We start from the raw sequence: 13876 nt of genomic DNA, 5'->3' as shown, positions 1-13876 counted from the left end.
GGCTTCATGTCTACCAAAACAACCCCCAAAAAAAGGCAGGCACTGAGGAAAAAAAAAAAAGCTGGAGGCATCTATCATGTATCCCATAGTGCAATCACAAGTAGACTGTCTGCAAGAAGTGTTCTCATCCAGGACACTTGACATATCAAGTTCCAAAGATGGAAGCCAGAGGCCGAACTCAGGATGTTTTCAAGGTCTCCTGGATGCTCCCAAGCAGTTTCTTGAGCAATAAGATGCACATCTTGTGACCAGGGAATCAACCCTAGAACCATCCTCATCCTAAGCACATTCTCCTGAGGACCATTCCAGATAACTTCCACTACATTTTTTGCCAGCCTCTCCCACACACAAAGTCCCTCATCCAAGAGACTTCTATCTGTGGTCAGGGTATGGCTTTCCCTTTTACCTGGATGGTGTTCCATGGCTACCTTTTCCTCCAGTTGCATCAGCCTTTACATCCTATTCTCAAGTTCTAAGACTGCTCATACTTAACTTCAATAGATAATATTTGGTCTCTTTGGGAAGATATATTGCAAGCATCATGTCACTTACATGGCATACAACAGAAGGGAAATTTTAAAGGCGTGATCTGAATTGCATTAGGTTTTACTTTGGCAAGGACACCAGATGGATGGCCTTTAAGATGAAATGGGTCTCCTCCAGCCTCTTATTTTATGCAGGTCTCCACCAGGTGTTTCCTTAAGGCATATCTGTTTCTATAACATCAGAATGAAGAAAGATGTTTGTGACAGCTTGTATATAATAGATCATGCTTTCATTATGATAGAAAAGTGTATGGTGATTGATTTGCTATTCCAAGTCAAGTTAGAGTGTGCTTGGGAGATCATCTTCCATTTTCAATGCTGGCATTTAATTACTGAACCAAGGACTCTTCATCATGGGAGTAGGGAGGGTTGAGATGGAGCCATTTAGTGTTCACCCTCCCTACTCAGGCTTCACTGTCCAGGTTCCCCCTCCTCCTATTACTTTTGGTCTGATACTTCTATATAAGTTTGAGTAAGTTCTTTTGTCTGAAAAAGTGTGACTACCCAAGGCATTTTAACTCACATAAAAACTCCTAACCCTCCAGCACAGATGACATTAGGTTGTATGTATCCTAAGGTATAGAGTGAAATTTCACAGGACAGTGATGTCATAACCTACTGATTATCAGAGCTGAATGTCTAGTGTCATTGGTATGTCCCAGAAGGTATTTCAGCAGTTAGTAACAAATATTTTTGAATAATTAAATCAATTGATCAATAAAAATAAATATGTAAGTGGGTAAGTAAAAGTTTTTTAATTATTAGATGAAATTTGTGAAGCACTGAATTATATAAAATTATAGAATTTTTAAGGATTTCTTTATTACATGACTTTTGAGGACGTTTCATATGCTAAATTGTAGAGTGAATCTCAAAAAGGGCTAATTTTTTTCCAGATTTCAACTATAGAAAATAGTACCTCAGGACTTCTCCAGTTACTGCTAAAACATGGAACATGTTTTGGGGAATGGGTATTTGTGTCAATATAGTACATTTCTTGCTTAGTGAGCAAGAAATCTCTGAGGCTTAGATGATGAAGGCTTATTTCTTTTTCATGTTACATATCCAACACAGGTCAAGGAGGCACAGGTTCTGCTCCACATAACCAATAATGCATCCAGGCTGATCTTCTCTATAGCAGGTTAGGAGAGAGTCTGCAAAGTCACACAAGGGCTTCTCACTACCTCAGTCATCACTTCTTACATTTCACTGAACAGAACTTGTCATGTGGCTCCACATAACTGCTCAGGAAGGAAAGGAGAACTGGGTATTGTGAACACAAGTAACTTTGACCTCAGCATTGTATTCTGGTTTTCATTTTACTCTTTTTTTAGCTCTTTCCTTTATCTATAAAATAAAGAGGGGAGGTCTTCAAAGTCTCTGGCAGAGATGGAAATGCTCACTAAATATGACAATTGTTTCTCATGTTGCAGTTAGCAGGAGCCAATATGACTGGTTCTGGTGAATGAGATATGAGCAGAAATCATGAGTGTCACTTTGGCAAAAGCAAATAAAGGCCTAGGCTTGATTTTCCAGTTCTTTCCTCTTCCCCTACACTAAGAAGGATGCATGTGGCCAGAAGATGGTAAAAACCACTGTTATCCCAAGGCTCTGAATGGCTGTGGGAAACAGAGCCACTTTTTCCCAGAGTAAGCTATACAGTGGGGTGAGAAATAACCTGTGCTGTGTTTAGGCCCCTGAGATTTTGAGGTTACTTATGCAGTTTAAGCCTAGATTCACCTGGTCCATCTAGGTCCATTCTATACCCTAAACTTTCTGACATTTTAGAAGGGTTTTTTTTTTTTTTCTGTTCTCTAATAAGCACATATGCAATCCTTAGAAGTTGAGTGGGATTTTTCCAAGAGATCATCATACTCTTTTCAATGGCTGAATATACTGCAAAGCAGTTTTGTGCCTAACTGCAGTATGGGCGATATCATGTGGAGGCTTTTACCAAGAGTTGATCAGGACCAGAGCAAAGCCTAGACAAACACAGGGCAATGAGGGAAGCTGTAAGAATGCAAACTGCATTTAGCTAATCAGGAGGTTTCAATAGGAACCCACGAGGAAAACGTAAGGAAAGATGACAGGAGGAAAACAGGCTAAGGAAAGGGGCAACACATAATTCAATCTCATAATCTTTAAAATTCTGGATCAAGGTGCCAAAAGCACTGCTCATGATTTCTTTTCAAGTAATTAGTGGTATTGCAATAGTAACAAATACTTTCAAGGCATGTCTAATCTAAAGAAAGAGGCCAGATATGTTTTTGTTGTTTGTTTGTTTTGTTTTCCTTAGGAATCGGTGTGTCTTCAGCTATGAGGTAGTCTGGAAAGACTCCACTTTGGGCTCCGAACTGTAATGAGTTTACAACTTGGCTCTCTACACTGGAGCCCCAAATGGTCTCAAACTAAACTCTCCATTCTCCCCATTTAGGACTTTTCTAGGTCATACAGAGCAAGAATATGACAGACTTGATAGCACTGGCATGTTTCACTGTGCAGAGCAATCCCTTGGAAACGGTTAACTTTGGTAGGTGATCTTGCATCATATCTCAAATAAAATAAAGCATCTGTCAGGGTAAAGGATGTCATTCCCCTGATTATAAGCACCTGTCATTTCCCTTTGTAAATGGTGAATTTGCAAAAATGAAATGATATGCAATATAATCCTTGTGACATTTGACAAAGACTGTGAGGATAATATGCTGGGATTTAAAACAGATTCCTTTAACTACTACCTACTAGTTTAACAGTTTAGTTGACTCAATTATTTAGAATAAGGCTCTTCTGAAACTTTGAGGTTTTTCCAGTGAATCTAATTAATTTAAATCCACCAGGGATACCTACTATTGACAAGAACTCTGCAGTCATTCCTTTGTTTGAAAGTAAACAAACATCTCCCCAAGTAAAATTTAGACTTTTGGGGGCAGGGATACTGGGGATTAAACTCAGGGACACTCAATCACTGAACCACATCTCCAGCCATATTTTGGACTTTATGTAGAGATAGGATCTCACTGAGTTGTTTATGACCTTGCTAAATTGCTGAGACTGGCTTTGAACTTGCAATCCTCCTGCCTCAGCCTCCAGAGCCTCTGGAATTACAGGCATGTGCCACCACATCCAGATAAATTTAGACTTTTATAATATTTTTTCTTAAAGTTGGCTATACTTCCATTACACACACTAACCAAAATATGTATTTCTTAATGCTCCCCATTTCAGCCCATACAACCTGGGCAAATCCTATGAGATATAGTTCTGTCCTTCCTTCTCCTCTCAAGCAGACTAACTCAGTCCACTGAAATGCTAGCAACCAAGTTGTAAAAAGTTTTGTGTCCTACTCCAGACTCTTACACCTGCTTTCTGGATCCCCATCTATTCTCATTTTCCAGAGTTTAAAAACAAACTCAAGCATAATTTCAGTTTCTTTTTTTCTCTACAGCAGTAACTGATAAGTTAAACTAAAAAAAGATTGTGTGCTGTATGAACCCTATATAATTTCTCCTCTATAACTAATTGATAATTATAAATATTTATTTTGCTTTTCAAAAGTAGTTTAGCTCTATTACGCACACACACGCACGCACACACTCACACACACAAATGTCCTTGTGACTCTGTGCCAATGTCCTGACAGAATATGTTCCAATTTTTGTAAAAGTATGATCAATCAATCATTTGATCAGAAGCAAGAAATTGTCATAGTTGTCATACCAACTGGAAGACTATTAGGGTTGCTGAAATTCACCATTTTAGCAATTATGTCTTATTCTAAACTATGCAAAAAAACATCCGTTGAACAGGAAGTCAAACATGTTTTCAGTGGGAGGCAAATCTTTAGAAAGAATGGTGAAGAAATTGAATTCTGATAAAGGCAGCCACGAGACCAAGAAAGGGAAATAACATTTAATGAGAAATATTTATTAAGCATAAATTTCCAACGACAGAAATTTCTCTTATAATACTTGATATGGAATATAGTTCACTCAGAGCAACCACTGAGCTCTTTAAGTCTAGAAGGCCTTTTAGTTTTAGAAGTGCTAAGGGTTTTTAAAACTTGCATCCCCAGGGGAAAGGTTTCCAGATTGCAAAAATTCAAGGAGACTTCAAACTTGGTTCCATTTGCAGAGGGTCAAGGAGAAGTATTCAGTTTAAGTTACTTTGAACAAATAGTGGAATTATCTTCTTCCCCCCAAAAACCACCATCTTTCTTAATTGGAAGACAGGTTTGGTACTACAGTTTGTTAAAGAAATCGCCTCTCTAGCTGTGCCTATAAATGCATTCTGCCATGTATCTTGTTTCTTAATGTTTAGTTCTCCTCAGAAGAGTAATTGTTGGACTTCAGGCATGTACATTAAATACCATTAGAGGCTTCATTATTCAAGTTAAAACTATCAGATTAACTGCAAGACAATTATTTAATAGATTTGGTTAAGATTCATATCACTCTCTAGCAAAGCTCTCCAGACAAGTAGCTTTATTTCCCCTCACAAGGCAATCCCCTTAGAAAGAGAATATTTCCCAGTATTTGCTAATCTGATCAACTTTAATTGGGGAGATGTTAGATGCTACTTATTTATCCTGTTAGACTTTGTCAAGCCCTGTTTTGTAGAAGTTAGTCATTTGACCCAGCAAACAATGGGCATAATGAAGAATGACATATCATTGGAAATATTGTGAATCTTTATGTGCCTAGGAATGTAGAACATTGCTCACATGTGAAATTCAATTACATTTAAACTTCTGTTCTCTACCACCTTCCCTGTGTCTCAGTAACATTCAGATTGGATCCATAGTTATTAAACAACTGTTACTCCTCAAGCACTATGCTTTCAATATGTTGTTTAATTCCCACAAACAAAATTATGGGTTTTTTTATGTTTTACACTTGAAATATAAGAAATTGAGGGTCAGAGAATTAAAAGTGACTTGTTCATTCACATAGCTAAGAATAGAGCCAGAATACCAAGTCTTCAGCTTCATGTCCAGTGTGCTTTCTATTCCATCCAATACCATAGAGGAGGTATCACCCATCCCCTGAAAGAGACCAGACATAGGCCTAAAATAAGTTTCCTACAGGAATATGAATTTTTCAGTTACACTTACTTTATGAGTCTCTATGAAGGAGGAGCTCTAATCTCAATATATGTCCTCCAAATTATTTTATATTCATCTTAGAAATAGAGGTGATGCTAATAGTTGGCATGTTTGGGATACAAATGACTTTTTTGTAACCTTTCTTTTGGGCACTTTGAATGGTGACTTTCCTTGACTCAGGAAAGTTTATTGACTCAGTTCCATGAATTAGGTTGGACCATATGAAATTGACAATACTCAACCATTCTTGACCTGCAAAAAGGTTATTCCACATACTTCAAACAAGTGTATGATAAACCACTGAATGAAGTAATGCATTATAAACTTAATATAATTTTCAGGGATCTCCAGAAGACATAAGTTTGGCAATGGAATTTGGAATGTCTCAGTTTTTTTCACTCAATCAGACTATAGCACATATGAAAGCTAAACACATATAATAAAAATCAAGAAGTATTTTCCCTATTTGGTCCAATGATTTCACACTCTGAGAAATAATGTTAACCTGAGTTTTACTTGATTCACTCCAGGCTAATAGAAAACTAAAAGAAGAAAAGGTAAAATGAGAAGTAATTCCACAAAAAAGACACAAGTTAGAATTGTACCACTTAGGTCTAAATTACATGTTTATAAGCAATTTTCAAAACTCTATTAACCTTAAGAAGGCACCACTGTGGATGTCTTGTTTATAAAGTGACTCAGCATTGGCATGCTTATCCTTAGAAACGATCTGAAAAGTCAAAAACATGAGTTTCGGAACCACATCATAGCATGCATATTTGGAGATGCCCACTCAGCTCTGATGGGACTTCGGAACTTTGTGATGCCCCTAAGAGCTAGCAACTATACCCGGCAGGAGCTGAAAGATATGTGTTCCTTGGGTCTCTGGATTATATGCAGAAAGAATGGCGATTTCTCTCCGGAATTTTCCCCAGATATACATTCTGCCTGTAAGTATCACATAAGGAATAATGAAAATTATAATGATAATAATACTAATAGTGCTAGAATTAATAACAATGACAGTTTGCAGTTGTATACTGCATACCAACTTCCAGGACTGTTCTAAACATCTTACCCATATTAATTCACCATTTAATCTTCAAATAACCTCAGGAAATATATATTAATGATGTTAATCTTTGAATATGGGAAAAACAGCTAACTTGCTGAAGATAACACAGCAAGTAAATGGCAAAAGTAAATTTATATCTAGACATTGTGGTTCCTGAGTTTTTGCTCAAATTTCCATATTTTATGGTCTTTATACAAAGAAGAGTTTCTCTGCATTTCTGAGGCTGATTCTAACTTAATGGCCAAATCTAAGCCAATATTCTTTGTGCCCTTTCTCATCTTTTCTGGAGACATCTTTTATGGAACTCACAGTGCCACATGGACCCTTATAAGTGTAGGAAAAGTTGAAATTGGGTTTACATTTTTGAGGAAATAGATGTTCCATTATTTGGATATCCCTTCCAAAACTCATGTTGAAATTTAATTGTCAAAGTAACAGTGCTGAGATGTGGACCTTAAAGTGATGATTGGACTTTGCCTCATGAATGGATTAAGGCTGTTGTCATGGGTAGGATTTAGATATTGTGAGAGTATGTTCTGAATTAAAGATGATAATTTGGCTCCATCCTCTTTTGTGGGTATGTGAACTCTTTTGCCATGTGATGCCCTCCACCATGTTATGATGCAGCAAGAAGTGTTTCACTGGATGCAGCCCTTCCATCTTGGACTTCCTAGACTCCAGAATTATGAAAAATACATTTATTTTCTTTATAAATTACCCAGTTTGTGGTATTCTACTGTAGCATCAGAAAAACAGTCTAAAGCAGGATCCATTTAAGACAGAATGCATATGTGATATTGTAGTTTCAAATCATATTTCATTACTCTCATAGTTTTTATCCCAATGTATGCCACCATTTCCCTAGATTAAAGTTCACTATGTGTGCCAGAGCATTTGGAATTTTTATGAAATAATGCTGGCAATATATAAGCAATATTTTTCAAACTTCAAAAAGGATCATCTCAAAAAGTAAATTACATTTGCTCTATTAAATAGACATCAAAGTTCCCTGTTCTACCTCCCTTGCTTCTACTTGTATGATGAAGAAAAGAAAATGACCAGAAGTCTCCATATGCAGCTAGCACTGGGTTTTAACAATATTAGATTCCATGTTTCCTGAAAGTAGAACTAAATTATTCCCTATTTAACCACTAAGTAAAGAAGTAACTGCCATCTTGCTGGGTAACCTAGTAGACTAGGTTACTATCAAGATTGCAAGGATGCAAAATTTTTGTTTAGATCCATAACCTCTTCTTTCTCTGAATGTTTTCCTCACCATTGTCACCCCTACACTATTTCTCTTCTTCCACTTGAGTTATGTAAATGAATTCATGCTTCCTCCTTACTACCCTCTTCATTCTCATTCAAACTTGCTCTTTGGGAAGGATCTTTGAAATCTTTTCACAACAAGTAACAATGACTGATTAGCATAAATGTGCCAGATATCAAGTAAATTTTCACATCAAACTAGTAGAAGCTGGAGATTCTTGAGTGTGAAAATCACCTCTCCTGCAAAAAGTCACCACCCGCGAGCCATATTATCAAATCCTTTCATCTGACAAATTCTTTCTCAATCTGGTTTTCTCTCATCAGGGATCTGCACTGTATCCTGCAGACCTGCATGCAGTCAACATAGAGAAATGTTCCATGTGTGCTATCTTAGCTCCCCCACCCAAGCCATCAAGCAGCCAAACTCTGGTAGACACCGAGACCATCATGGCCACTCTCAATATCGGATCACTACGGATCATCACTTCTACTGAGAATCCTTTAACACAAGGTCAGAATAGCACTTCTGTTGGGAATAGTCTAGAGAGGATGAAATAGACAGCTAACTTCTCTCTGAAATACTTTCATTAAAAGGTACAAGAGAGGTTGATTCAGATATCCTCTAAGATTCCTTCCAACTCTGACAATACTGTAATAGTAGTAGCCTACAGTTATTTCCTCAGAAATTCTAAGACAACTGAAGACCAATATCCATCTTCTAAAAAGAATGCATGTAATACTGTTTTCCCATTTTAAGAAAAAAAAATCACAGAATTATAAATGCTATCATTTTTGTTGTTATTAATCTAATATCAGTGAACCTAGAAATTATCATTTTATAATTAATAAGAGGTATTATTATTATTATTATGTCTCATAGAATCTTATAGATATTCAAGGTACAACTCTTAGTTTCATGGTTGAGAGAATTAACTGTAATTATCTTTATTCTTCAAGATTCTTTCAACGTATTAATTTCAGAAGATTATCTCAAATGTCCTTTGGACACTGTCCTATTTCAGATTCAGATTGGAAAAAGCTAGTAAGAGAACAGAGGGGAACTCTTTAGAGTGGAGATCATGTCTTTTTCTCCTTTGGATTACTCCCAGCACCCAGTACAATTACTATCATTTTGTAGATGCTTAATAATTACATATTGAATTGAAGCAAATGAGCCAGTGGACTTGACTGAAATGTTACTGAGATTAATCCCCACTACAAAGCTGTGATTTTTCCTTCTCCCCACCAAATGGGAAAAGTCTTTCACCTTGGTCTGTTTCTCAAAATTGACCAACACTCAACTGTATGTACAAGTACTATTACTGAAGAATATTCTATATCTAAAAGAGACTTATAATTCAAGAAGTGAAAGTAATCCTGATTGGAACCACTTGGATCCAGCCATTTCCCTTGGGGTTGATTGACCCTCTATATAAAGATGAGGCACTAGGTCCTCAGACCACCTGGTTTCTGGTCATACCTAATCCACCTAGTGTGGCACTTAAGAGAGCCAGATATCAATGGTAGTGTTCTCCAGGATTATGGCTGTGGATAAAAATGTCCACAGGTCAAACTTGGAAACCAAAAGAACCCTCCCCACCTCCAATGTACTACTGCTAGGCAGGAACATAAAAAGTTTGGGGGAACAAAGGAATAAAAGGGCAATCTAAACTTTGGTAGCTGAACTGAACTGACTACACATCCTCACTAAGGAATCAAATGCAACTCAAGACATCGCTTACAGATATTCAGGGTATTTTTCAGAATAGATCTAATAGAAGAGTACTTCATAAATAGCAAAGTGCCATACACAGCTGAATTGAGGAGGTGTGAGCTTTTCTTCTGTTGATGGAATCTGAAGAACCATAAAAGGGCTGTCGGTTGTGCCACAGGATTCCTTAGCTTAGCAATTAGGGTCATTCCTCAGATTCACTTGTGATTTGTGTGTGTGTGTGTGTGTGTGTGTGTGTGTGTGTGTGCATGTGCACACGTGTGTGGTTGGTGCATGCATGCACATGCATGCTTGTAACTATACGTGAACAGAGAAGATGTATTCACATTAAAGGCAGTATCATCCATACAGAAAGGAAAATGTGCACACTATGTAAACCTGGGGTAAACTGACACCACCATAAACCATCTAGTTAGTGAGCTGGATGAATAGTCCTCCCTATTATTATTTTTAAATCTCACTTCTTCTACATATTAGAAAAGTATTAACTTGTAATCCTAATTCGGTTTCCTCTATATTTAGTGATTTTCATCCTTTCATATATCTATTTATTCATTCAATAAAAATATGTTGATTTTGTGTGATGTATCAGGGTGATATTACAGGCTAGAAGGTAGCCCTTAAAGTGCCAAATGACTGGTAGAAGGAAATAGAGGAGAAGGATAGGGATAGAAAGAGGATGAGACAAGGAAGGAATGTCAAAGTATTTGAATCAGCTTAAGGTGTGAGTAGACAATTTCCCCAAAGATAAAAAAAAAGCATAAAGGAGAAAGTATCTTGTAGGCCTTGTACCATTCCTTATATGAATGGGGTCTTACCCATCAGAGTGATGTGAAATTTGGGTCCAGATGGTCAGTCTCCAGCAACCCACCTGTCAAAGCTCATCAAGTCTGCTTATCCAGTAGTAAGCCATCAATGAAGTTTTAATTTGAACACATTTTGAGGAGACACATGAATAATTACTTAGGAATTTCACCAATTTCTATAGCATCATAAGGGTTTGTCTGGAGTTTGTATGTAGAAGTTTCTAATGCTCAGAGAAACCTCTCTGTCCCTCTTAATCAGTCTTCCCTGTCCACATTAATCCTCCTCTTGTACCATATTGATTAAGAGGTGTAAACTTCCCTCCAAACATTGAAAATATAAAGGATTGTGCAATTCCTCCTCACTGAGTACATGGTGGGCTGCTTTCTTTCCCTTTCCTTCAGTCAATGGCTCTCAGCCAGGGACAATTTTTCCCTCTGACAGTGTCTGAAGACAGCTTTGGTTGTCACAACTGGAGGGATACTACCAGTATTCAGCTGGCAGAGATCAGAAATGCTACTGAACCTTTTCCAACTCAGAAGGACCATCCCATGTGATAAAGAAATGTCATTAGTACTAAGATTGAGAAATATTTGATGAGCCTTTTGTGAAGTCACTGAGCTTGTCCACATCTTCACGCCATGACAAACTCACATATGAAGCCAAGTTAGGACCACCAAGGCTATCCTATACAGATATTCATCAAGCATGTTAGGTGAGAGGAAACAGCAGAGTAAGTTCTCCAAAGGTTCCTAAGAACACTAGGCCTCCTGGACATCTTTATGGCAAACCCAAAGGTTTTTCAGTAATGCTCTAATTATTCCCCTGTCATGTCACAAGAAGAACAGGTTGGCAAACCTAGGTACTGAACTAAATAATCTGTGGCATAATCTAAACATATAACAGTAATTAAGTCTGACAACTTAATATGCTACTGAAATTTAAATGTACAGTAGTAATCTACAATTAAGCAATCTTTTGTAATAGCACCCTGCCAGCCTGGAAGATTTCAGGTATAATACGGTGTACTACTGGGTAGCAAAAATATTGACATTAGTAAAATATACTCAGGCTATGATCTGACACCTATTCAAATTAACCATCGCTCTATGAGGGAAGACAGAGTTGAGGTGGAAATTCTTGTCCTTCAATCAGCTTTGGAAACAGAGGTTTATGTAGTCACCTTAGCCAAAGTGGATGTTTCTGAGCACGTAGACCATTCTAATCTGAGTGTTCCAAGCCCTCTCAGCAGGGAATTGGAGTCAGAAAGTAGGATTCAAAGGAGGATTTCCCCACAGAGAGGTTTCCTCTTCAAGAGGAACTGATCCCAATATTTAACTAAAGCCAGCTACACTTTGCATACCTGAATAGAGGGACAAAGTAGGTACTCTGAGAAGGACATGAGCTTTGAAATGGGTGCTGATAAGGAAGTGAAACCCCACCCATCAGTTTCAAGCCAGTGACAGTGGCCAAGGTATGCAAACCCTGAGTTTATCCTTATCCTCCAGGAGAATCGAACCACATTCCATTCAGAGTTGATGTGACAGTCATGTAATTCTCATCTAATCTAACAATGTCTACTGTTCATAGCTGCCTGAGGGATCCTTTACAAATATTTATCAGATAATCTCAGTTCCCTGCTTTAAACTGTAATGTTCACCCGTAGCAATTATACAAAAATTATATAGGATCTTATTGGCGGGTAGGAAGTTTGCATTTCCTCCCAATTCACTCTGTTAATGCTGGACCTTTCCTACCTTAGGTCTTGTGTCCCATTCCCTCTGCCTGAAGAGTTGTTTTTCACTTCTCAGGATTATGTTCCTATGTCAAAGATGCCTCCCTTTGAATCTCAACTGGTGTCACCTCCCCAACCTCAATTATTAGTCTATAAGGTTTGTAGGGGTTTTGTAGGCATGACTCTCTGGAAAAAAAATTGTATTTGCAACATATGACACTCAACTGGGTCAGGGACTGTCCTTAGTCCTAGAGTGGAGTGTTTGTAGAAGGGAAGGAGGAGGAAATGAGGGATCAGGGGAAGGAAGGAAGGAAAGGAGATAAGGAGGGAAAGTGAGAAAAAAGGAAGAAAGAGGGAGACAGGAAGGAGAGGAAGGAAAGGAGGGATAAAGCAATAAAGTATCTTGTACATCCTGAATAAAGTAGAATTTCAATTCCCCTAGTATTCCTGCATTATAAAAATCTCAGATTTTTTCAGTTTATTTGGATTCCATCAACTGTAAGATTTATCTGTAGCCACTGATACAAATTTTCCTCTTTAAAAAAAATGTGGTCTTGTGGTGCAGTTAGCTCTCTAGGCTTCCATTTCTTCACCTACAAATAAGGGGCTTTAGGAGATTCCTGAGGTCACTGCACGTTCTAACTGTAAACCAAATGCATTGGGCTAATTATGTGAAGCTTCTACATACATGACTATATCCATGACTCAGAATTTTAGTGGATGTCAGAAATATATTCAGCTCTACTCTGCATTGACAAGAGGTATATCTTTTACTTCTTGGGGAGATGGAGGAGGTTAAATACTGTAGTACACAGATTTCCCTCCAGCAGGGAACAAATCTCCCTTTGAATTTCCTCTTTTCCCCTGTCTCCATTTCAGTGGTTGGATTCTCCTGTCCTCTGCTGTTCTCAGATGGCCTCACTGATATGCTCATCTCCATTCTTTCCCTATCCCACCTTCCCCACCTCCTCTTTTCCTTATGGACCACCTAACTCAGTATATAAAGAACCCTCTTAAGTTTTCACTCCCTTCCAAAGCAATGGAGAATTTTAATCATAAGCAGACTTTGAATTTTTATAATTTTTTAATGTCTGTTACATAGCATCCTCAGAAAAGTTCAAGAAAGGGGATCAACAGTTTTGAGGCCTCACTTATGATGAGATAATTAACTTTTTTTAAATACCCTAGTTTCCCATTTCTCTATTCCCTTTATATTTTTTAGTTTAACTTGGAGACCAGAATACTGGTATCCTGCTTTTTAAAAACTCTTCCGAGTTCACTACATGAAGAAACCATGATTCAGGCAGGTGCTATATGTCATCCTTCTTCTAGTGTGGAGGTTTATACTGGAGAATGAAGTGTCTTATCTCCTAAGGCAAAAGGAAGATTATTTACAGACGGAGCACAGAGATCAAGGGCCCCAGGTGATACCCATCCCAGTCAGCTCTGCTGAGCAGAGGACATAGCGAGTGCCTCTGCCCATAAAGAATCTCAAAGAAAATGGTACCAGGAGGCAGAATCCAGTCACCATGTGTCCAAAAACACTGGTGGAGCAGCACTGCCACATTGTGAACAGTTTCCTAAGTGTTCTATAAGCAAGTTATTGTGGTTTGAG

At 37.9% G+C, this 13876-nt stretch overlaps 1 protein-coding gene across 1 annotated transcript in view; it reads left to right on the top strand.

Moving 5' to 3' along the window:
* Window positions 1-13876, top strand: part of Kcnu1 (potassium calcium-activated channel subfamily U member 1) — a 147395-nt gene that overhangs the window by 116525 nt on the left and 16994 nt on the right. The window contains 8 exon segments of the mRNA XM_047549678.1: window positions 2842-2866; window positions 2980-3038; window positions 3041-3075; window positions 6370-6387; window positions 6389-6512; window positions 6515-6561; window positions 6564-6596; window positions 8315-8501. Of these exon segments, the coding sequence (XP_047405634.1) occupies window positions 2842-2866; window positions 2980-3038; window positions 3041-3075; window positions 6370-6387; window positions 6389-6512; window positions 6515-6561; window positions 6564-6596; window positions 8315-8501 (528 nt within the window).

The sequence above is a fragment of the Sciurus carolinensis genome, chromosome 4 (genome assembly GCF_902686445.1).
Source record: "Sciurus carolinensis chromosome 4, mSciCar1.2, whole genome shotgun sequence".
In the NCBI taxonomy this organism is placed as follows: domain Eukaryota; kingdom Metazoa; phylum Chordata; class Mammalia; order Rodentia; family Sciuridae; genus Sciurus; species Sciurus carolinensis.
The sequence above is the reverse complement of the archived record's forward strand: the minus strand, read 5'-3'. Positions and strand labels throughout refer to the sequence as shown.